Source organism: Zonotrichia albicollis, chromosome 24 (genome assembly GCF_047830755.1).
Source record: "Zonotrichia albicollis isolate bZonAlb1 chromosome 24, bZonAlb1.hap1, whole genome shotgun sequence".
NCBI lineage: Eukaryota > Metazoa > Chordata > Aves > Passeriformes > Passerellidae > Zonotrichia > Zonotrichia albicollis.
This window is the reverse complement of record NC_133842.1, coordinates 714,150-739,697: the sequence shown is the minus strand read 5'-3', so window position 1 is coordinate 739,697 and position 25,548 is coordinate 714,150. Positions and strand designations below refer to the sequence as shown.

Here is a 25,548-nt window from a genome sequence, read left to right as displayed (position 1 = left end):
ACACCATATATGGATAAAACCACGCCTCTTTGTCCTTATATGGCATAAAGCCTCGCCTACTGTTATTATTTATACTGAGCTTAAATCACGCCCACAATATTTTTAATATGGATTCGCCGTGATAAAGCCACGCCCCTTTTCTCCTAACGTGGATTTGCCTGCCTTGAAGCCACGCCCACAGATTTCCAATTGTGGATTCCGACTGGAAAAGTCACGTGTTCGCCGTGTCACATGACCAGCGTCCAACATGGCGGACGAGGAACCGCTGCTGCCGCCGGGTGAGAGGCAAAAACGGGGAATAAAAATGGGTTAAAAAAATGGGAATTGGGGATAAAAACCTGGAATTAAACCCGGAATAAGGAGCCGGGAAGGGAACGGGGCCGTAAAATGGGAGGGGGATCCTAAACCGACCCAAAATCTCCTAAATTTTCCCCAAAATCCCTTAAAAACTTTTCCTCTCCCCACTAGATGAAGACTCCGCCCCTCCCCCGCCTCCCCCTCCCCCTCCGACCTCCTCCTGGCGAATCGGAGCCGCTTTTTGGTGAGTGCCCCTCCCCCAATTTAGACCACGCCCCCAAGCCCCTCCCAAATTCAACCCCTCCCAAATTTCCCGCCAAAACGGAGCCATTTATGGACACACCCCCGATTTAAGCTCCACCCCTTTGGACAACACTTCTGTGTGACCACGCCCCTTTAAGCCACGCCCCCAGCCTCCCCAATTCAGATTATTTAGGACCTCCCACCCATTTAAGCCCCGCCCCTTTTGACCACGCCCCTTTAAAACCCCTCTACCCCCTTAAACCCCCCAAATTTCCCGCCAAAACCTCGCCATTTTGACCCCTCCCCCCTGCCAAAACCACGCCTCTTTTTGGCGAACCACACCCAGGTGTGGCCACGCCCACGGCATGGCCACGCCCCTCTAAGCCCCGCCCCTTTACAGGATTTTAGGACTCTGTAACAACCTCCCTTACGTGGTGATGCTCAGCGCTGCCCGCGACCTGCTGGAGCCACGCCCCGTGAGTGGCCACGCCCCTTTGGGGCCACGCCCTCTTTGTGATGGCCACACCCATTTCGGGAGGCCACGCCCCCTTTCCTGATTGGATGTTGGGGGATTTTTCCCGGATTTTTTAGGGCGAAGAGCGGCGGAATCGGAGCCGATACGACTGCGACCCCGTGGGGACCGGGGTGGGTGGGGCTTAAGGGGGCGAGGCTTAGCTGGGCGTGGCCTAAATGGGAGGGGATTAAAGGGGAAAGGGTTTAAGGGGGGGGGATTAGTGGGCGTGGCTTAAAGAGTGGAGTTTGAAGGGGTGGGCTTAAATTGGAGAGGCTTAAAGGGGTGGGGCTTAAGTGGGAGAGGTTTAGGGGTGGGGCTTAAAGGGGTGGGGGAAAATGGGAGGGGCTTAAGGGGGTAGGGCTTAAATGGGTGGAGCTTAATGGGGCGGAGTTTAAATGGGTGGGGTTTAAGGTTTTGGGTGAAAGGGGCGGGGCCTAAAGGGGTGAGGTTCAAATGGGAGAGGTTTAAATGGGCTGGGCTGAAATGGGAGGGGCTTAAATGGGCGTGGCCTCAGTGGGTGGGGCTGAAATTGTTGGAGGGTTTTGGGGTGGGGCTTCAATGGGTGGGGTTTAAAGGGGTGGGGTTTAAATGGGTGGAGCTTAAAGGGGCGGGGCTTACATGGGTGGGGTTTGAAGGGGTGGGGATTAAATGGGAGAGGTTTAAAAGGGTGGAGCTCAAATGGGCGGGGCTTAAAGGGAAGGGCTTTAATGGGTGGAGCTTAAAGAGGTGGGGCTAAATTGGAGATGTTTTAAAGGGGCGGGGCTTAAAGGGGTTGGGGTTAAAGGGGTGGGGCCTAAAGGGTTGGGATTAAATGGGAGAGACTTGAAGGGGTGGAGCTTAAATAGAAGAGGTCTAAAGGGGAGGAGCTTAAATGGGCAGGGCATTAGGAGTGGGGAATAAATGGGAGGGGCTTAAAAGGGTGGAGGTAAAATGGGCGGAGCTTAAAGGGTGGGAGTTAAATGGGGGGAGATGAATGGGGTGGAGTTTAAAGGGGAGGGGCTTAAATAGGTGGGGCTTAAAGGTTGGGGTGAAAGGGGCGGGGCTTAAAGGGGCTGGGTTTTTTTGGGTGCAGCTTAAATGGGAAGGACTTGAAGGGGTGGGGCTTAAATTGGGGATGTTTAAAGGGCGTGGCTTAAGTGGGTGGGGCTTAAAGGGGCGGGGCTTAAACTGTGTGGTATAAATGGGAGGGACTTCAAGGGGAGGGGCTTAAATGGGAGGGGTTTTAATGGGTGGAGCTGAAAGGGGTGGGGTTTAAATGGGTGGGGCTTAAATGGGCGGGGCTTAAACTGTGTGGTATAAATGGGAAGGACTTGAAGGGGAGAGGTGTAAATGGAGGGGTTTGAAAGGGGCGGGGCTTAAATGGCAGTGGCCTAAAATGGGTGGAGCCTAAATGGGCGGAGCTTAAATGGCAGTGGCCTAAAATGGGTGGAGCTTAAACTGTGTGGTATAAATGGGAAGGACTTTGAGGGGAGGGGCTTAAAAGGGAGGGGTTTAAATGGGTGGAGCTTAAAAGGGGTGGGGCTTAAATGGGAGGGACTTGAAGGGGTGGGGCTTTAATGGGAGGAGTTTAAATGGGTGTGGCTTAAATGGGTGGGGCTTAAACTGTGTGGTATAAATGGGAAAGACTTAAAGGGGAGGGGCTTAAATTGGAGGGTTTTAAATGGGTGGAGCTTAAAAGGGGTGGGGCTAAAATTGGAAGGACTTGAAGGGGAGGGGCTTAAATGGGAGGGGTTTAAATGGGTGGGGCTTAAAGGGGTGGGATTTAAATGGGCGGGGCTTAAATGGGAAGGACTTGAAGGGATGGGGCTTGAATGGGAGGGGCTTAAATGGGCTGGGCTTAAATGGCAGTGGCCTAAAATGGGTGGAGCTTAAATGGGTGGAGCTTAAATGGCAGTGGCCTAAAGTGGGTGGAGCTTAAATTGTGTGGTGTAAATGGGAAGGACTTGAATGGGAGGGGCTTAAATGGGAGGGGATTAAATGGGTGTGGCTTAAATGGGTGGGGCTTAAATGGGTGGGGCTTAAACTGTGGGGTATCAATGGGAGGGACGTGAAGGGGAGGGGCTTAAATGGGAGGGGATTAAATGGGTGGAGCTTAAAAGGGGTGGGGCTTAAATGGGAAGGACTTGAAGGGGTGGGGCTTAAATGGGAGGGGTTTAAATGGGTGGGGCTTTAATGGGTGGGGCTTAAATGGGTGGGGCTTAAACTGTGTGGTATAAATGGGAGGGACTTGAAGGGGTGGGGCGTAAATGGGAGGGGTTTGAAAGGGGCGGGGCTTAAATGGCAGTGGCCTAAAATAGGTGGAGCCTAAATGGGCGGGGCTGGGACAGGCTTAAATGGGAGAAGTTTAAAGGGCGTGGCTTAAATGGGTGGAGCTTCAATGGGTGGGGCTTAAACTGTGCGGTATAAATGGGAGAGACGTGAAGGGGAGGGGCTTAAATGGGAGGGGCTTAAATGGGTGGAGCTTAAAAGGGGTGGGGCTTAAATGGGAAGGTTTTGGATGGGCGGGGCCTAAAGGGGCGTGGCCTGTGTGGGCGTGGCTCCTCAGGCCGTCCTATTGGCCGACGTCGTCCCCGGGCTGGTGGTGAAGCTGCTGCTGCCCCTGGTGGGGCCGTACCTGCCCATCAGGTAAAAAGGGGCGGGGCTTAGAGGGGGCGGGGCTTAGAGGGGGCGGGGCTTAAAGGGCATGTCCAAGTGGGCGGGGCTTAAAGGGGGCGGGGCTTGGATGATTTTCATATAATTTTGGGGTGGAAAATTGGATTTTTAGAGGGGAAAATTAAGAATTTTGGCAGAAAAATGATTTTTTTTCTACAAAAAGAAATTTTTTAGGGAAAAGGAATTTTTGGTTTTGTAAGAATAAGAAAATTTGGAGGGAATAAAGTAAATTTTTATAAAAAAGGAATTTTTGGGGGGAAGAATATTTTGGGGAATTTTTTGGGAAAAAAAGGGGAATTTTAGGGGGATAAAAAGGGAATTTTTGGTGGAAAAAAATGGAATTTTAAGGTGAAAAATTTGGATTTTTTGAGGGAAAAAGGGAAATTTTTTTGGGGGAAAAAAGAGAATATTTTGGGGTGAAATGGAAATTTTGGGGGACACAAAGGAGCAATTTTTGTGGTGAAATAGGGAATATTTTGGGGTGAAAAAAATAAAATTTTGTGGAGGGAAAAGGAAATATTTTGGGATAAGCCATTAATTTTTTGTTGGGAAAAAAAAGATAATATTTTGGGGATAAAACGGGAATATTTTGAAATTAAAAAGGGAATTTTTAGGGATTTAAAAAGGGAATTTTTTGGGGGGAAAAAAACAGAATATTTTGAGAATAAAAAGGGAATTTTTGGGGTTTAAAAGGGGAATTTTAGGGGGAAAAAACCCAGAATATTTTGAGATTTAAAAGGGAATTTTTGGGGATTTAAAAGGGAATTTTTTGGGGAAAAAAACCAGAATATTTTGAGATTAAAAAGGGAATTTTTAGGGGTTTAAAAAGGGAATTTTTTGAGGGAAAAAAACAGAATATTTTGAGATTAAAAAGGGAATTTTTGGGGGTTTAAAATGGAATTTTTTGGGGGAAAAACAGAATATTTTCAGATGAAAAAGGGAATTTTTGGGCGTTTAAAAGGGAATTTTTGAGGGAAAAAACTAGAATATTTTGAGATTAAAAAGGGAATTTTTAGGGGTTTAAAAAGGGAATTTTTTGGGGAAAAAACCAGAATATTTTGAGATGAATAAGTGAATTTTTAGGGATTTAAAAAGGGAATTTTTAGGGATTTAAAAGGGGATTTTTTTTTGGGAAAAAACCAGAATATTTTAAGATTAAAAAGGGAATTTTTGGGGATTTAAAAAGGGAATTTTTTGGGGAAAAAAACCAGAATTTTTTTCAGAAAATAATGGAATTTGAGGGAAGAAATTTAATTTATTTTAGGAAATGAATTTTGGGTTAAAAAAGGGAATTTTTTGGGATTTAAAAAGGGAATTTTAGGGGGGAAAAACCAGAATATTTTGAGATTAAAAAGGGAATTTTTGGGGGTTTAAAAAGGGAATTTTTAGGGGAAAAAACCAGAATATTTTGAGATGAAAAAGGGAATTTTTGGGATTTAAAAAGGGAATTTTTTGGGGAAAAAAACCGAATTTTTTTGAGAAAATGATGGAATTTGAGGGGAAAAATTTAATTTATTTGAAGAAATAAATTTTGGGTTAAAAAAGGGAATTTTTAGGGGTTTAAAAAGGGAATTTTTTGGGGAAAAAACCAGAATATTTTGAGATTAAAAAGGGAATTTTTGGGGGTTTAAAAAGGGAATTTCTGGCGATTTAAAAAGGGAATTTTAGGGGGGAAAAAACCAGGATATTTTGAGACTAAAAAGGGAAATTTTGGGGTTTAAAAAGGGAATTTTTTGGGGAAAAAACCAGAATATTTTGAGATTAAAAAGGGAAGTTTTGAGGGTTTAAAAAGGGAATTTTGGGGAAAAAAAACCCGAATTTTTTTCAGAAAATAATGGAATTTAAGGGAAGAAATTTAATTTATTTGAGGAAATGAATTTTGGGTTAAAAAAGGGAATTTTTGGGGGTTTAAAAAGGGAATTTTTTGGGGGAAAAAACCAGAATATTTTGAGATTAAAAAAGGAATTTTTGGGGATTTTAAAAGGGAATTTTTTGGGGAAAAAAACAGAATAATTTGAGATTAAGAAGGGAAATTTTTTTGAGAAAAAACCAGAATAATTTGAGATGAAAAAGGGAATTTTTAGGGATTTTAAAAGGGAATTTTTTTGGGGGAAAACCAGAATATTTTGAGATTAAAAAGGGAATTTTTTGAGAGAAAAAAACCAGAATATTTTGAGATTAAAAAGGGAATTTTTAGGGGTTTAAAAAGGGAAGTTTTTGGGGAAGAAAACCAGAATATTTTGAGATTAAAAAGGGAATTTTTTGGGATTTAAAAAGGGAAATTTTTGGGGAAAAAAACCAGAATATTTTGAGATTAAAAAGGGAATTTTTGGGGATTTAAAAAGGGAATTTTTTGGGGAAAAAAACAGAATATTTTGAGACAAAAAAGGGATTTTTTTGAGGGAAAAAACCAGAATATTTTGAGATTAAAAAGGGAATTTTTGGGGATTTATAAAGGGAATTTTTTGGGGGAAAAAATCAGAGTATTTTGAGATTAAAAAGGGAATTTTTGGGGGTTAAAAAGGGAATTTTTTTGGGGGGAAAAAACAGAATAATTTGAGATTAAAAAGGGAATTTTTGGGGGTTTAAAAAGGGAATTTTAGGGGGAAAAACCAGAATATTTTGAGATTAAAAAGGGAATTTTTAGGGGTTTAAAAAGGGAATTTTTGGGGAAAAAAACCAAAATATTTTGAGGTAAAAAAGGGAATTTTTTGGGATTAAAAAAGGGAATTTTTTGAGGGAAAAAACCACAATATTTTGGGATTAAAAAGGGAATTTTTGGGGATTTAAAAAGGGAATTTTTGGGGAAAAAAAACCCAATTTTTTTCAGAAAATAATGGAATTTGAGGGAAGAAATTTAATTTATTTGAGGCAATGAATTTTGGGTTAAAAAAGGGAATTTTTGGGGATTTAAAAAGGGAATTTTTTGGGGGAAAAAACCAGAATATTTTGAGATTAAAAAGGGAATTTTTGGTGATTTTTAAAGGGAATTTTTTTGGGGAAAAAACCAGAATATTTTGAGATTAAAAAGGGAATTTTTAAGGGTTTAAAAAGGGAATTTTTGGGGTTTAAAAAGTGAATTTTAGGGGGAAAAAACCAGAATATTTTGAGATGAAAAAGTGAATTTTTGGGGATTTAAAAAGGGAATTTTTTGGGGAAAAACCCAGAATATTTTGAGATTAAAAAGGGAATTTTTGGGGGTTTAAAAAGGGAAATTTTGGGGGAAAAACCAGAATATTTTGAGAATAAAAAGGGAATTTTTGGGGATTTAAAAAGGGAATTTTTGGGGATTTAAAAAGGGAATTTTTGTGGGAAAAAAACAGAATTTTTTTCAGAAAATAATGGAATTTAAGGGAAGAAATTTAATTTATTTGAGGAAATGAATTTTGGGTTAAAAAAGGGAATTTTTTGGGATTTAAAAAGGGAATTTTTTGGGGAAAAAACCAGGATATTTTGGGATTAAAAAGGGAATTTTTGGGGATTTAAAAAGGGAATTTTTTGGGGAAAAAACCCGAATTTTTTTCAGAAAATAATGGGAATTGAGGGAAGAAATTTAATTTATTTGAGGAAATGAATTTTGGGTTAAAAAAGGGAATTTTTTGGGGGTTTAAAAAGGGAATTTTTTGGGGGAAAAACCAGAATATTTTGAGAATAAAAAGGGAATTTTTTGGGGAAAAAAACCAGAATATTTTGAGACAAAAAAGGGAATTTTTGGGGTTTAAAAACGGAATTTTTAGGGTTTAAAAAGGGAATTTTTTGGGGAAAAAAACCCGATTTTTTTTCAGAAAATAATGGAATTTAAGGGAGGAAATTTAATTTATTTGGGGAAATGAATTTTGGGTTAAAAAAGGGAATTTTTTTGGGATTTAAAAAGGGAATTCTTTGGGGAAAAAACCAGAATATTTTGAGAATAAAAAGGGAATTTTTGGGGATTTAAAAAGGGAATTTTTGGGGGAAAAAAACCAGAATATTTTGAGATTAAAAAGAGAATTTTTTGAGGGAAAAAACCAGAATATTTTGAGATTAAAAAGGGAATTTTTGGAGGTTTAAAAAGGGAAATTTTGGGGTTTATAAAGGGAATTTTTTGGGGGAAAGAAACAGAATATTTTGAGCTTAACAAGGGAATTTTTGGGGATTGAAAAACGGAATTTTTTGAGGGAAAAAACCAGAATATTTTGAGATGAAAAAGGGAATTTTTGGGGATTTAAAAGGGAATTTTTTGGGATTTAAAAAGGGAATTTTTGGGGGGGGAAAACCCAGAATATTTTGAGATTAAAAAGGGAATTTTTGGGGATTTAAAAGGGAATTTTTGGGGAAAAAAACCGATTTTTTTCCAGAAAATAATGGAATTTAAGGGAAGAAATTTAATTGATTTGAGGCAATGAATTTTGGGTTAAAAAAGGGAAGTTTTTGGGATTTAAAAAGGGAATTTTTTGGGGGGAAAACCAGAATATTTTGAGATTAAAAATGGAATTTTTGGGGATTTAAAAAGGGAATTTTTTGGGGAAAAAATCAGAATATTTTGAGATTAAAAAGGGAATTTTTGGGGATTTAAAAAGGGAATTTTTATGGAGAAAAAAGGGAATATTTTGGCAAAATAAACCTGAATTTTTCTATGGAACTAGAGACTTTTTTCTGAGAAAAAAGGGGGATATTTTGGGAAAAACCTGGAATTTTGGGGGGGGAACAACCTGGAGGTTTTAGGGAAAAAATGGGAATTTTTAGTGGGATAAATGTGGATTTTTTGGGGGTAAAGAAGGGAATATTTGGGGGTAAAATAGGAAATATTTTGGGTGAAAAAAATAAAATTTTGTGGAGGGAAAAGGAAATATTTTGGGATAAGCCATTAATTTTTTGTTGGGAAAAAAAAGATAATATTTTGGGGATAAAACGAGAATATTTTGAGATTAAAAAGTGAATTTTTGTGGTTTAAAAAGGGAATTTTTGGGGAAAAAAACCCGAATTTTTTCCAGAAAACAATGGAATTTGCGGGAAGAAATTTAATATATTTGAGGCAATGAATTTTGGGTTAAAACATTGAATTTTTGGTGTTTTTTCCCCCCAGGATCCGCGTGGTGGCCGTGGCTCTGTGCCTGTGGGGCAGTGTCAGCGCCGTGGCCGCGGCCAAAGGGACCCTGAGCGGCCTGGGGGGTGAGCGGGGTCACCCGGGGTCACCGGGGTCACCGGGGTCATTGGGGTCACTCGGGGTCACTCAGGGGTCATTCAGTTATTTAGGGACGTTTTGGAATTTTTTAGGGATTTTTTTGGGGATTTTTTGGGGAATTTTTGAGGTTTTTTTGGGGATTTTTGAGATTTTTTTTGAAATTTTTTGGGGGATTTTTGGAGATTTTTTGGGATTTTTTTGGGGGGAATTTTTGAGATTTTTTTTAAATTTTTGGGAGGATTTTTGCAGATTTTTTGGAGATTTTTGGGGGGATTTTTAAGATTTTTTGGAAAATTTTCAGGGGTATTTTTTGAGATTTTTTTAAAATTTTTGGGAGGATTTTTGCAGATTTTTTGGAGATTTTTGGGGGGATTTCTGGAGATTTTTGGGGATTTTTGCAGATTTTTTGGAGATTTTTTTGCAGATTTTTTGGAGATCTTTTAGGATTTTTTTGGAGATTTTTTTGGAGATTTTTTGGGAGAATTTTTGAGATTGTTCGGAAGCTTTTTGGGGATTTTTGGAGATTTTTTGGGAGATTTTTTGGAGATTTTTTTGGAGATTTTTTGGGGGGATTTTTGCAGATTTTTTGGAGATTTTTGGGGAGGGATTTTTGGAGATTTTTTGGGGGGATTTTTGCAGATTTTTTGGAGATTTTTTTTGGGATTTTTGAAATTTTTCGAGTGATTTTTTTGGAATTTTTTTGAGATTTTTTTGGGGGGATTTTTTTGAGATTTTTACATTGGGGTCACTCGGGGTCATTGGGGTCACTTGGGGTCACTCGGGGTCACTCAGGGGTCACTCAGTTATTTAGGGATGTTTTTGAAATTTTTGGGGATTTTTTTGAGATTTTTTGGGAGTTTTTCATGATTTTTTTGAGGTTTTTTGGAGATTTTTTTGGAGATTTTTTGGGGGGATTTTTGAGATTTTTTGGAAATTTTTAAGGGGATTTTTGGGATTTTTTGGAAATTTTTGGGAGGATTTTTGGAAAATTTTTGGGGGGATTTTTGGAGATTTTTTGGAGGGATTTTTGGAGATTTTTTTGGAGATTTTTTGGAGATTTTGGGGGGATTTTTGAGATTTTTTGGAAAATTTTGAGGGGTATTTTCTGAGATTTTTTATAAATTTTTTGGGAGAATTTTTGAGATTTTTTGGCAGGTTTTTTTGGAGATTTTTTGGAAATTTTTTTGGGGATTTTTGAGATTTTTTTGTGAGATTTTTTTGGAGATTTTTTAGAAAGTTTTTGGGGGATTTTTGAGATTTTTTGCAAATTTTTGGAGGGATTTTTGGAGATTTTTTGGGATTTGTTGGGGGATTTTTGAGATTTTTTGGAGATTTTTTTGAGATTATTTTGGGGATTTTTTTGAGATTTTTTGGGGATTTTTGGGTTTTTTTTGTGACTTTGGGGGTGATTTTTTTGAGATTTTTTTGGAGATTTTTTATAAATTTTTTGGGATTTTTTCGTGATTTTTTTGAGGTTTTTTGCAGATTTTTTTGGGAGTTTTGGAGATTTTTTGGGGGGATTTTTGCAGATTTTTTGGAAAATTTTGGGAGGATTTTTGAAGATTTTTTGGGATTTTTGGGGGGATTTTTGGAGATTTTTTGGGATTTTTGAGATTTTTTTGGAAAATTTTTGGGGGATATTTTGAGATTTTTTGGAAAGTTTTGGGGGGATTTTTTGCAGATTTTTTGGAGATTTTTGGGAGGATTTTTGAGATTTTTTGGGGGATTTTTGAGAATTTTTTGGAGATTTTTTTGGGGGGATTTTTGGAGATTTTGGGAGATTTTTTTGAGATTTTTTGGGGGATTTTTGAGATTTTTTTGGGGGGGATTTTTTTGAGATTTTTGGGTTGGGGTCACTCGGGGTCACTCGGGGTCACTCAGGGGACACTCGGGTCACTCAGTCATTGAGGGACGTTTTGGAAATTTTTGGGGATTTTTTGGGGGGGATTTTTGACATTTTTTTGAGATTTTTTTTGTATTTTTTTGTGACTTTTGGGGGTGATTTTTTGGAGATTTTTTGGGGGATTTTTGGGGGAATTTTGGACATTTTTGGGGTTTTTTTGGGGGGATTTTTGAGATTTTTCGGGGGGGATTTTTGAGATTTTTTTGAGATTTTTTGGGATTTTTTTGTGACTTTTGGGGGGGGATTTTTTTGAGATTTTTGGAGATTTTTTTGGAGATTTTTTGGAGATTTTTTGGAAATTTTTGTGGGGGATTTTTGGGGATTTTTTTGGGGGGGATTTTTGAGATTTCTTGGAAAGTTTGGGGGGGGTATTTTTAGAGATTTTTTATAAAATTTTTGGGAGAATTTTTGAGATTTTTTGGAAGTTTTTTTGGAGATTGTTTTGGAGATTTTTTGGAGATTTTTTTGGGATTTTTGGAGATTTTTTTGAGATTTTTTTGAGGATTTTTGGAGATTTTTTGGAGATTTTTTGGGGGACTTTTGAGATTTTTTGGGGATTTTTTTGAGATTCTTTGGGCAATTTTTGGAGAGTTTTTGGAGATTTTTTTGGGAGGATTTTGGAAATTTTTGGGGGATTTTTTGAGATTTTTGGGGGGGATTTTTGGGGATTTCTTGGGGGATTTTAAAGAGATTTTTTGGGGGGATTTTTGGGGATTTTTTGGAGATTTTTGGGGGGATTTTTTGAGATTTTTTGGATTTTTTTAAGTTTATTTTGAGATTTTTTGGGGATTTTTTGAGTTGGGGTCACTCAGGGGTCACTCAGGGGTCAGGGGTCACTCAGGGGTCACTCAGGGGTCAGAGGTCACTGACCGTTCCCTCATTGGTCACTCAGGTGTGGCGCTGGGCAGTGCGGGGGCGGGGCTTGGTGAGGTCACATTCCTGACCTTGGCCTCCTCCTACCCCAGGTAAGGGGGCGTGGCCTCACTTGAGTGGGCGTGGCCACACCTATAGGCCACGCCCACCTGGGCCACACCCCAAAATGGGGGGAGGGGCCAAAAAAAACCAAAAAATTTGAGGCAAAATTGCCCAAATTTGCTCAAAATCAGCCAAAATTTAAGTAAGGGTAGGGCTGAGTGGGCGTGGCTTATGGTGGGTGGGCGTGGCTACATCAAAAGTGGGCGGGGCTTTAAAATAGGGTCGAAATTCCATAAAATTGATTAAAAATTACCAAAATTTGGGGCAAAATTGCCCAAATTTGCTCAAAACCAGCCAAAATTTAAATAAAGGTAGGGCTGAGTGGGCGTGGCTTATGGTGGGTGGGCGTGGCCAGACAATAGTGGGCGTGGCTTAAAATTTGTGTAAATAATCACCAAAATTTGGAACCAAATTTGCCCAAATTTGGTCAAAATAATCAAAATTTGCATTGGGGGCGGGGCCAAGTTGGTGGAAATAAAGGGGCGTGGTCATACAAAAAGTGGGCGTGGCTTAAGAATTGAGTTTAAAATCACAAAAATTTGGTCAAAAATCACCAAAATTTGGTCCAAAAATAGGAAAAAAATTTAATTTTGAAAGTGGGCGTGGCCATTCTAACTCGGCTCCTCCCCCAGCAGCTCCGGGCTCTCCCATTGGTCGTCGGGGACGGGCGCGGCCGGAGTGGGCGGAGCTTTGGGGTTCTGGGGTTTGAGGGCGTGGCTGCCCCTCCCCCACGCGCTGTTGCCTTTCCTGGCCCTGCCCCCGCTGATGCTGCTCAGGTGAGACCCAAAATTCGGATTTTTTCACCCAAAAATTTGAAATTTCTAACCCAAAATTCTCCTTTTTTATCCCAAAATTTGAATTATTTTACCCAAAATTCACTCTTATTAACCAAACACCAATTTTTTAACCAAAAATTCCCTTTTTTAATCCCCAGAATTTAAAAATTTTGCCAAAAAATTTCACTTATTTAACAATAAATCTTCCAAGTTATTTTATAATGTAATATATATAATAAATATAATATAATCTATATAATACAATAAAACTCCTTATTTCCACAACTTTACAAAAAATTTCCCAATTTTTACCCAAAAATCTTTTAATTTTGATGTCCTAAAATTCCAAATTTTTTTAACACAACTTTTCCAAGTTTTATCCCAAAAATTCTTTTTTTTTGTCCCAAAATTCTCATTTTTAAACCACAAAACTCCCAAATTTTAAACTCAAAATTGCTAATTTTTCAACCTCAAAATCCCAAAATTTTTACCCTGAATTTCAGCCCAAACCTTTTTTTTTTAATCCCACAATTCAACTCCAACATTCTCAAATTTCAACCCCAAAATTCCAAATATTTGCCTCAAATATCACCCCCAAAATTCCCTATTTTTTACCCCCAAAATCTCCAAATTTTTAACCCCAAAATTTCAAGTTTTTAAACCCAAAATTCTGAATTTTTAAATCTGAAATTTCCCAATTTTTAACCCAAAAATCCCCAAATTTTAACCTAAAGTTTTCAATTTTTAATCCCAATTTTTAACCCCAAAATCCCCGATTTTTTCAACCAATTTCCCCAATGTTTTAACCCAAAATTTCCCAAAATTTCACCCCAAATTTCAACCCCAAAATCTCCAATTTTTAACCCAAATTTCCCCTCCAATCCCCCCATAGTGGGCGTGGCCTCCCTTGGCCCCTCCCCCTAATTTGAATAATTAAAATTTTAAATTTTTCTCATTTTTTTCCTTTTTTTTTTCAGTTTTTTCTTCCTGCTGGGTCCGGCCCCTCCCCCCAGGCCGGACCCGCCCCTCCCCCACCCTGACGAAGGGGGCGGGGCCAGAGAGGAGAAATGGGGCGTGGCCAAGGTGAGAAAGGGGCGGGGCTTAAAGGGGAGGGGCTTAAATGGGAATTGGGGGGAATTTTTGGACATTTTGGTGTTAAAATTTGGGAATTTTAGTTTTAAATTTTGCGAATTTATGAAGAATTTGATCAATGTTGGGATAAAAATTCAGAATTTAAGGGGCAAATTTTGGGAATTTTTGTGTTGAAAATAGGAATTTTTGATGTTAAAATTTGAAAATGTTTTGGCTTAAAATTTGACAATTTTGGGGCTAAAAATTGTTATTTTTGTGTTGAAAAATTAGGAATTTTGGGGTTAAAATTTTGGAATTTTGAGGGGGAAAAATTGGGATTTGGATGTTAAAATTTGGGAATTTTTTGGGTTAAAAATTGGAGAATTTGAAGTTAGGAATTCCGAATTTGAGAGGTTAAAAATTGGCAATTTTGGGCAAGAATTTGGGAATTTTGGTTTAAGAATTTGGGAGAAAAAACAATTGCAAACTTTGGGATTAAAAATTGGGGATTTTTTTGTTAAAATTTAAGAGTTTTGCTGTTAAAAAGGAAATTTTAGAGCTCAAAATTCTGGCAGATTGAGGAAAATAATTTGGGAAGTTGGGGTCGAAATTTGGGAATTTTTGGGTTCAAAAATTGGAATTTTTTGGGTTAAGATTTGAGGAATTTTGGGTTGAAAATTGGCGAATTTTGCCTTAAAAATTGAGAATTTGGGGATTAAAAATTGAGACTTTTATGGGGAAAATTGGGAATTTTTGAAATGGGGCGTGGCTGAAGGGAGGGGGTGGGGCTTATGGCCACAAAGGGGCGTGGCCTGACGAAGCCCCGCCCCCTTTCAGGCCGCTTTCTGCCAGGGGGCGCCGCTGGCCCTCGTTTACTTCGCCGAATACTTCGTTAACCAGGGGCTGGTGAGGGGGCGGGGCCTAAATGAGGTGTGGGAGGGGCTTAAAGAGGTGTGGGAGGGGTTTCAAGGAAGGGGAGGGGCTTAAATGTGTGGGGGCGGGGCCTAAAAGGGAAGGGAAGGGCCAAAAAATGGCGGATTTGGGGTTGGGTGGGATTCAAAATGGCGGATTAGGCGTGAGGGGTGGGGCTAAATGGGGGCGGGGCGGGGCTTAAAGGGTGTGGGCGGAGTTTAAAGGGGTGGCAACTTGAAGGGGGAGGGGCTTAAAGTTGTGGGGGCGGGGCTTAAAGGGTAAGGGAAGGGTCTCAAAATGGCGGATTTGGGGTTGGGTTGGATTCAAAATGGCGGATTTGGCGTGAGGGACTGGTGAGGGGGTGGGGCTAAATGAAGAGGGGGCGGGGCCTAAATGATGTGTGAGAGGGGCTTAAAGAGGTGGGGGAGGGGTTTTAAGGAAGAGGGAGGGGCTTAAATGTGTGTGGGCGGGGCTTAAAAGGGAAGGGAAGGGCCTCAAAATGGCGGATTTGGGGTTGGGTGGGATTCAAAATGGCGGATTTGGTGTGAGGGGCTGGTGAGGGGGCTGGGTTAAATGAAGAGGGGGCGGGGCCTAAGTGAGGCGTGGGAGGGGCTTGAAGAGGTGGGGGAGGGGTTTCAATGAAGGGGGAGGGGCCTAAAGTTGTGTGGGTGGGGCTTAAAGGGGTAAGGGAAGCGTAGCAAAATGGCGGATTTGGGGTTGGGTGGGATTCAAAATGGCGGACTTGGTTGTGAGGGGCTGGTGAGGGGGCGGGGCTAAATAGGGAGGGGGTGGGACTTAAATTATGTGTGGGAGTGGCTTAGAGAGGTCGGGGAATAATTTGAAGGAAGAGGGAGGGGTTTAAAGTTGTGTGGGCGGGGCCTAAAGGGTAAGGGAAGGGTCTCAAAATGGCGGATTTGGGGTTGGATGGGATTCAAAATGGCGGATTTGGCGTGAGGGGCTGGTGAGGGGGCGGGGCTAAATGGGGAGGGGGCGGGACTTAAATTATGTGGGGGAGGGGCTTAGAGAGGTCAGGGAGGGGTTTGGAGGAAAGGGAGGGGCCTAAATTTGTGGGGGCGGGGCTTAAAGGGTAAGGGAAGCGTCACAAAATGGCAAATTTGGGGTTGGGTGGGATTCAAAATGGCGGATTTGGTGTGAGGGGGCGTGGCCTAAATGGGCGGGGCGTAAAGGACGGGTGGGCGGAGCTTAAAGGGGTGAGGGCTTGAAAGGGGAGGGGCTTAAATTTGTGTGGGCGGGGCTTAAAGGGGTAAGGGAAGGGTCTCCAAATGGCGGATTTGGCGTGAGGGGCTGGTGAGGGGGCGTGGCCTAAATGGGGAGGGGGCGGGACTTAAATTATGTGGGGGTGGGGCTTGGAGAGGTCAGGGAGGGGTTTGAAGGAAGGGGAGGAGCTTAAAGTTGTGGGGGCGGGGCTTAAAGGGTAAGGGAAGCGTCTCACAATGGTGGATTTGGGGTTGGGTGGGATTCAAAATGGCGGATTTGGCGTGAGGGGCTGGTGAGGGGGCGGGGCTTAAAGGGTGTGGGCGGAGATTAAAGGGGTGGCAGCTTGAAGGGGGCGGGGTTTAAAGTTTTGTGGGCGGGGCTTAAAGGGTAAGGGAAGGGTCACAAAATGGCGGATTTGGGGTGGGGGCGGGGCCTAAAGGGGTTGGGGGAGGGGCTAAAATGGCAGAATCGCTTTGGGGGCGGGGCTAAAATGGAATTTGTGGTTGTGGGAGGGGCTTGTGGAGCTGGGGGAGGGGTCAGCGCTGTTTGGCCCCGCCCCCATCTTTGGCCCCGCCCCCTTTTTCAGATGGAGCTGCTCTACTTCCCGTCCTCGCCCCTCCCCCACAGCGCCCAGTACCGGACGTGAGTTTTATTTTATTTAATTTATTTTATTTTATTTTATTTTATTTTATTTTATTTTATTTTATTTTATTTTTTATTTATTTTTATATTTATTTTTATTTATTTTATATTTATTTTTATTTATTTTTATTTATTTTTTATTTATATATTTATTATGTTTTATTTTTTATATTTATTTTATTTATATATTTATTTTTATTTTATATTTTATTTTATTTAATTTTATTTATTTATTTTATTTTATTTATTTTATTTATTTTATTCTATTTATTTTATTTATTTTATCCCAAATTCTTACCCTGAAATTCCAAAAAATTTTAATCCTAACGTTTCTTAATTTGGGGTTCTAATTTTAATTATATAATTAAAATATAAATTAAAAATAAAATAAAATAAAAATACATAATTTTGTTATAATTTAATAACAAAAGCTCCTAAATCTTACCCCCAAAAATTCCCGTTTTGTATCCAAAATCCCAAATTTTTAGCCCCAAAAATTTTAAACCCCCAAAGTTTCCCGAATTTAATTCTGAATTTTTCCAAGTTTTACCCACAAAAATTCCAAGTTTTTATATCCCAAAAATGCCAAATTTTTATCCAAGGATTCCCAGTTTTCAGCCCCCAAAATTCCCAATTTTAACCCCAAAACTTCCCAATTTTCAGTGCCAAAAATTTCCTGATTTAAGCCCAAAACTTCCAAATTTGGATTCTAAAAATTCCAATGTCAAGCCATAAAATTCCCAATTTTTAACCCCAAAAATTCCCAAATTTCATCCCTGAAAATTCTCCGTTTTTAACCCCAAAGTTTCCCAATTTTCAACCCCAAAGTTTCCCAATTTTCAACCCCAAAAAATCCCAATTTTTAACCCAAAAATCCCCAAATTTTAACCCTCGAACTCCCAACTTTTAACCTAAAAAATTCACAATTTTCATCCCAAAAAATCCCCAATTTTTAACCATAAACCCGCCAAACTCCGACCCCAAAAAATCCCAATTTTTAACCCCAAGTTTCCCAAACTTTATCCCAAAAAACCCCAAATTTTTACCCCAAACCCCCCAATCTCCAACCCCTAAAAATCCCAATTTTTAACCGCAAAATTTCTCAAATTTTAACCCCAAAAATTTGCATTTAATTCCCAAAATCCCCATATATTAATCCCAAAATTCCCAAATTTTAACCCCAAAATTCCCCAAATTTTAACCCCAAAACCCCCAATCTTCAACCCCTAAAAATCCCAATCTTAACCCCAAAATCCCCAATTTCCTTCGCAAAAATTCACATTTAAACCCCCAAAATCCCCATATATTACTCCCAAAAATTCCCAAATTTTACCCCAAAATTCCCCAAATTTTTACCCCAAAATTCCCCAATTTTTCACTCCCAAATTCCCAATTTTTAACCCCAAAATGTGCATTTTTTAACCCTTTCCCTGCCAGGCTGCAGCTGCTGTACCAGGCCGGCGTCTTCGCCTCGCGCTCGTCCCTGCGCTGCCTCCGCCTGCGGCGCCTCTGGGGGCTGGCGGTGACACAGGTGGGACCCCATAGATTCCTGCCCCATAGATTCTGATCCTGCCCCATAGATCCCTCTGGGGGCTGGCGGTGACACAGGTGGGACCCCATAGAATCCTGCCCTATAGATCTGTGACCCATAGATCTGACCCATAGATCCTAAATGTGCCCCATAGATCTGTGACCCATAGATCCTGACCCATAGATCTGATCCTGCCCCATAGATCTGACCCATAGATCCCATCCTGCCCCATAGATCCCATCCTGACCCATAGATCCTGACCCACAGAATCCTGACCCATAGATCCTAAATGTGCCCCATAGGTCTGATCCTGCCCCATAGATCCTCACAGATTCCTCTGGGGGCTGGCAATGGCTCAGGTGGGACCCATAGATCCTGACCCATAGAATCCTGACCCATAGATCCTAAATCTGCCCCATAGATCCTTAATGTAACCCATAGATCCTAAGTGTGACCCATAGATGTGATCCTGCCCCATAGATCCCAGTCCTGCCTCTGGGGGCTGGCGGTGCTACAGGTGGGACCCATAGATCTGACCCATAGATTCCTGACCCATAGATCCCTCTGGGGGCTGGCGGTGCTACAGGTGGGACCCATAGAATCCTGACCCACAGAATCCTGACCCATAGATCCCAATCCTGACCCATAGATCCCTCTGGGGGCTGGCGATGCTACAGGTGGGACCCACAGATCTGTGACCCATAGATTCCTGCTCCATAGATCTGATCCTGCCCCATAGATCCCAGATCTGCCCCATAGATCACAGTCTGAACCATAGATCCCAAATCTGCCCCATAGATCCCTCTGGGGGCTGGCGCTGGCACAGGTGGGACCCATAGATCTGACCCATAGAATCCAATCCTGCCCCATAGATCTGTGACCCATAGATCCCAAATGTGACCCATAGATCCCTCTGGGGGCTGGCCATGGCTCAGGTGGGACCCATAGATTCCTGACCCATAGATTCCAATCCTGCCCCATAGATCCCAAATCTGCCCCATAGATCCTAAATGTGACCCATAGATCTGATCCTGCCCCATAGATCCTAAATGTGCCCCATAGATCCCTCTGGGGGCTGGCGATGGCACAGGTGCGACCCACGGATCCCTGACCCATAGATCTGACCCATAGATCTGATCCTGCCCCATAGATCCTAAATGTGACCCATAGATCCCAATCCTGCCCCACAGATCCTCACAGATCCCTCTGGGGGCTGGCGCTGGCTCAGGTGCGACCCATAGAATCCTGCCCTATAGATCTGACCCATAGATCCCTGACCCATAGATCTGACCCATAGATCTGTGCCCCATAGATTCCTGACTCATAGATCCTGATCCAGCCTCTGGGGGCTGGCGATGGCTCAGGTGCGACCCATGGATCTGCCCCATAGATCTGTGACCCATAGATCCTAAATGTGACCCATAGATCCCAATCCTGCCCCATAGATCATCCCTGACCCCACAGATTCCTCTGGGGGCTGGCGATGGCTCAGGTGGGACCCACAGATCTGACCCATAGATCCCAAATCTGCCCCATAGATCCCTCAGTGCCCTATAGATCCTAAATGTGCCCCATAGATCCCTGCCCCATAGATCTGATCCTACCCCATAGATCCCAAACCTGTCCCATAGATCCTAAATGTGACCCATAGATCCCAATCCTGCCCCATAGATCACAATCTGACCCCATAGATTCCAATCCTGCCCCATAGATCTGATCCTGACCCATAGATCCTAAATGTGCCCCATAGATCCCTCTGGGGGCTGGCGCTGGCCCAGGTGGGACCCATAGATCTGTGACCCATAGATCTGACCCATAGATTCCTGACCCACAGATCTGTGACCCATAGATCTGATCCTGACCCATAGATCTGATCCTGCCCCATAGATCCTAAATGTGCCCCATAGATCCCTCTGGGGGCTGGCGATGGCACAGGTGGGACCCATAGATCTGACCCATAGATCTGATCCTGCCCCATAGATCTGACCCATAGATCATCCCTGGCCCCATAGATCTGATCCTGCCCCATAGATCCCAGTCCTGCCTCTGGGGGCTGGCGCTGGCTCAGGTGGGACCCACAGATCCTGACCCATAGACCCTGCCCCATAGATCTGTGATCCATAGAATCCTGCCCCATAGATCCTAAATGTGCCCCATAGATCCCTCTGGGGGCTGGCGCTGGCACAGGTGGGACCCATAGATCTGTGACCCATAGATCATCCCTGACCCCATAGAATCCTGCCCCATAGATCCCCACAGATTCCTCTGGGGGCTGGCGATGGCTCAGGTGGGACCCATAGATCCCTGCCCCATAGATCCTAAATGTGACCCATAGATCCCAATCCTGCCCCATAGATCCTAAATGTGACCCATAGATCTGATCCTGCCCCATAGATCCTAAATGTGACCCATAGATCTGATCCTGCCCCATAGATCCCTGATCCTGCCCTATAAATCATCCCTGACCCCATAGATTTCTCTGGGGGCTGGCACTGGCTCAGGTGGGACCCATAGATCTGACCCATAGATCCCTGACCCATAGATCCCAAACCTGCCCCATAGATCTGATCCTGCCCCATAGATCTTTCAGTGCCCCATAGATTCTGATCCTGCCCCACAGATTCTCACAGATCCCTCTGGGGGCTGGCCATGGCTCAGGTGAGACCCACGGATCTGACCCATAGAACCCTGCCCCATAGATTCCTGCCCCATAGATTCTGACCCATAGATCCCTGACCCATAGATCATCCCTGACCCCATAGATCCTAAATGTGCCCCACAGATCCCAGTCCTGCCTCTGGGGGCTGGCGCTGGCACAGGTGGGACCCATAGATCTGTGACCCATAGATCTGATCCTGCCCCATACATCCTAAATGTGCCCCATAGATCCCTCTGGGGGCTGGCGATGGCTCAGGTGCGACCCATAGATCTGACCCATAGATCTGATCCTGCCCCATAGATCCCTCAGTGCCCCATAGATCCCAATTCTGCCCCATAGATCCCTCAGTGCCCCATAGATCCCAATCCTGCCCCATAGATCCCTCAGTGCCCCATAGATCCCAATTCTGCCCCATAGATCCCTCAGTGCCCCATAGATCCCAACCCTGCCCCATAGATCCCAAATCTGCCCCACAGATCCCCTCCAACCCCATTTCAACCCCCCTTGAATTCCCATTTTTCCTCATTTTAATCCCAAATTTCCCCCATTTAAATCCCAATTTATTCCCCAATTTCTCCTGAATTTCCCCCAATTTCCCCCAAAATTTCCCCCAATTTTTCCCATTTTTAACCAATTTTCCCCCTCATTTTCCTCTTTTTTCCCCATTTTAATTCCCATTTTTAATCGACTTATTTACTCGTTTTTCCCAGAATTTCTCCCAAAATTTCCCCAAATTTTTTCCCAATTTTCCCCAATTTGAATCCAAAATTTCCCTGATTTTCCCCCAATTTTTATCCAATTTTTCCCTCAATTTTCCCCCAAATTTCCCCCATTTTTAATCCCAATTTATTCCGGAATTTCTCCTGAATTCCCCTCAAATTTCCCCCAAAATTTTCCCAAATTTTTTCCCAATTTCTCCCAAAATTTCCCCAATTTTTTTCCCAAAATTTCCCCAATTTTTCCCAATTCCCCCCAAATTTTCCCCACTTTAATTCCCAATTTTCCCCAATTTTTCCCCCAAATTTTTTCCAATTTTTCCCTCAATTTTCACCCAAATTTCCCCCATTTAAATCCCAATTTATTCCCCAATTTCTCCTGAATTTCCCCAAATTTCCCCAATTTTTTCTCCAATTTTCCCCCAATTTTTCCCATATTTTCCCCCAATTTTTCCCTTTTTTAACCAATTTTCCTCTTTTTTCCCCATTTGAATTCCCATTTTTAACCCCTTTTTTTACCCTTTTTTCCCCCAATTTCCCCCAAAATTTCCCCAATTTTTTTCCCAATTCCCCCCAAATTTTCCCCACTTTAATTCCCAATTTCCCCCAAATTTTTCTCCCAAATTTCCCCAATTTTCCCCATTTTTATTCCCCATTTTTAACCCCTTTTCCTCTGGCCCCGCCCCCAGGTGCTGCTGGCCTCGTTCCTATTGGCCGCCGTGGCTGTCAATCACCTCCTGCCCGGGCTGGGCGTGGCCGCGGCGCTGGCGCTGGGGGAGGGGCTTGTGGGGGGCGGGGCCTACGGGAACGCCTTCAGCAACCTGGGCGAGCAGGTCAGTGACCTTTGACCCCGCGGTGACCCCTGAGTGACCATTGAGTGACCACTGAGTGACCACTGAGTGACCAATGAGTGACCACTGAGTGACCACTGAGTGACCCCGCAGTGACCCTGAGTGACCCCTGAGTGACCCCTGAGTGACCATTGAGTGATCAATGAGTGACCAATGAGTGAGCAATGAGTGACCACTGAGTGACCACTGAGTGACCATTGAGTGACCAATTGAGTGACCACTGAGTGACCCCTGAGTGACCCCCGAGTGACCCCGAGTGACCCCTGAGTGACCACTGGAATGGCCTTGAAGTGACCACTGAGTGACCACTGACCAATGAGTGACCACTGACCCAAAATGGCCCAAAAATGGCCCCTGAGTGACCACTGAGTGACCCCGGAGTGACCAATGAGTGACCATTGAGTGACCTCTGAGTGACCACTGAGTGACCAATGAGTGACCAATGAATGACCATTGAATGACCAATGAGTGACCAATGAGTGACCCCTGAGTGACCAATGAGTGACCATTGAGTGACCATTGAGTGACCAATGAGTGACCAATGAGTGACCATTGAGTGACCAATGAGTGACCAATGAGTGACCCCTGAGTGACCAATGAGTGACCAATGAGTGACCCCTGAGTGACCCCTGAGTATCCAATGAGTGACCAATGAGTGAGCAATGAGTGACCAATGAGTGACCACTGAATGACCATTGAGTGACCCCTGAGTGACCACTGACCCAAAATGGTCTAAAAATGACCCAAAATGACCCCTGAGTGACCACTGAGTGACCACAGAGTGGCCTTGGAATGACCACAAAGTGACCACTGGAAGTGACCCTTGGACTGGTCACTGAGTGACCCTGGAAGTGACCACTGAGTGACCACAGAGTGAAAATGAAGTGACCACTGGATTGGCCTTGGAGTGACCACTGAGTGACCATTGGAAGTGACCACTGAGTGACCACTGAATGACCACTGAGTGACCACTGAGTGATCCTGGAAGTGACCATTGAGTGACCATTGAGTGACCATTGAGTGACCACTGAGTGACCCCTGGATTGGTCAAGGAATGACCATGGAGTGACCATTGAGTGACCCTTGGCCTGGTTATTGAGTGACCAATGAGTGACCCCTGAGTGACCCCTGAGTGACCAATGAGTGACCCTGAGTGACCATTGAGTGACCATTGAGTGACTCCTGAGTGACCCCTGAGTGACCAATGAGTGACCACTGAGTGACCATTGAGTGACCAATGAGCGACCAATGAGTGACCACTGAGTGACCAGTGACCAATGAGTGACCACTGAGTGACCACTGACCAATGAGTGACCACTGACCCAAAATGCCCCAAAAATGGCCCCTGAGTGACCATTGAGTGGCCAATGAGTGACCCCTGAGTGACCAATGAGTGACCCTGAGTGACCCCTGAGTGACCCCCGAGTGACCCCGAGTGACCCCTGAGTGACCACTGGAATGGCCTTGAAGTGACCACTGAGTGACCACTGACCAATGAGTGACCACTGACCCAAAAATGGCTCCTGAGTGACCATTGAGTGACCAATGAGTGACCACTGAGTGACCAATGAGTGACCCCTGAGTGACCCCTGACCCCTGAGTGACCCCTGAGTGACCCCGAGTGACCCCTGATTGACCTCTGACCCCTGTCCGCAGGTGCCCCTCCCCCAGCAGCCGCTGGCCATCGCTGTGGTCACTCTGGGGGCCGAAGTCGCCATCGCTGCGGCCGGAGGGGCCGGACTGGGGGCGCACGCGGCGTTCTGCGGCCGGGAGTGACCACTGAGTGACCACTGAGTGACCACTGAGTGACCACTGAGTGACCACTGACCAGTGAGTGACCACTGAGTGACCCTGAGTGACCACTGAGTGACCACTGAGTGACCACTGACCACTGAGTGACCACTGAGTGACCACTGACCAGTGAGTGACCACTGAGTGACCCTGAGTGACCACTGAGTGACCACTGAGTGACCACTGACCGCTGAGTGACCAGTGAGTGACCACTGACCAGTGAGTGACCACTGACCAGTGAGTGACCACTGAGTGACCACTGAGTGACCACTGACCCCTGAGTGACCACTGAGTGACCACTGACCACTGAGTGACCACTGAGTGACCACTGAGTGACTGCTGAGTCACCGCTGAGTGACCACTGAGTGACCACTGAGTGACCACTGACCACTGAGGGACCACTGAGTGACCACTGAGTGACCGCTGACCAGTGAGTGACCACTGAGTGACCAGTGACCACTGAGTGACCTCTGAGTGACCACTGAGTGACCGCTGAGTGACCACTGACCGCTGAGTGACCACTGAGTGACCACTGAGTGACCACTGACCACTGAGTGACCACTGAGTGACCGCTGAGTGACCACTGAGTGACCACTGAGTGACCACTGAGTGACCACTGACCACTGAGTGACCACTGAATGACCGCTGAGTGACCACTGAGTGACCACTGGTCTGGTCATGGAGTGACCACTGAGTGACCGCTGGATTGGCCTTGGAGTGACCTCAAAATGACCCCTGGAAGTGACCACTGAGTGACCACTGAGTGACCCCTGGATTGGTCAAGGAATGACCATGGAGTGACCATTGAGTGACCCTGGAAGTGACCATTGGATTGGCCTTGGAGTGACCACTGAGTGACCACGGAGTGGCCACTGAGTGACCACTGGAATGGCTTTGGAGTGACCACTGAGTGACCATTGGAAGTGACCACAAAGTGACCACTGAGTGACCACTGGATTGGCCTGGAAGTGACCACTGAGTGACCACTGAGTGACCACTGAGTGACCACTGGAGCGGTCACTGAGATTTAGGAGGAACAAACGGATTTTTGGGGTTAAAAAATGAAATTTTTGGGGTGGAAAAATCCAAAATTTGGGAGGGGGGGGGGAAAAAATTGAATTTTTGTTGGAAACCTGAATTTGGTTTTTTTTGAAGAAAAAAAAATTGGAATTTTAGGGAGAAAAAAACGAATTTTGGTAAAAAAAAAAAAAAAAAGCAAAATTTAGGGATAAAAAAATTGAATTTTAGGGAGAAAAAAAGGAATTTTGGTAAAAAAAACCCCAAAATTTAAGGGTAAAAAAATTGAATTTTAGAAGGAAAATGTGAATTTTAAAGGGAAAAATGGAGTTTATAAAGGAAATAAAAATATTTTTCAAGAATTTGGTGGTTTTGTGTAAAATTTTTGGGTTGAGGAAATAAAAAAGAGAATTTTGGGGGGAAAAAAGTCAATTTTGGGCAAAATAAATTAATTTTTTAAGAAAATTGTTGAATTTGGGGTGGAAAATTCCAAATTTGGATTAAAGAAATTCAATTTGGGAATGAAAAAATCAAATTTTGCTCAAAAATTTTCAATTATGGCCAAAAAATTCTCAATTTGGGGCGAAAATTTGCAATTTTGAGTAAAAAAAATTAA

General features: G+C 43.2%; 1 protein-coding gene across 2 annotated transcripts; it reads left to right on the top strand.

Moving 5' to 3' along the window:
- The first annotated feature begins 199 nt into the window (after positions 1–199).
- Positions 200–24,045, top strand: LOC141731693 (battenin-like). 2 transcript variants are annotated; one of them, XM_074558148.1, is made up of 14 exons: positions 200–278; positions 469–541; positions 941–1,016; positions 1,132–1,185; positions 3,600–3,679; positions 8,772–8,857; positions 11,666–11,738; positions 12,381–12,524; positions 13,502–13,607; positions 14,433–14,501; positions 16,312–16,367; positions 17,805–17,898; positions 21,963–22,106; positions 23,781–24,045. In XM_074558148.1, exons 1-14 carry the CDS (start codon positions 248–250, stop codon positions 23,898–23,900), a joined length of 1,206 nt encoding a protein of 401 aa, XP_074414249.1. In that variant the 5' UTR covers positions 200–247; the 3' UTR covers positions 23,901–24,045. The 2 variants fall into 2 exon arrangements, with proteins under 2 accessions (XP_074414249.1, XP_074414250.1); XM_074558149.1 differs by having other exon boundaries at positions 12,384–12,524; positions 23,781–24,043.
- Positions 24,046–25,548: the final 1,503 nt, after the last annotated feature.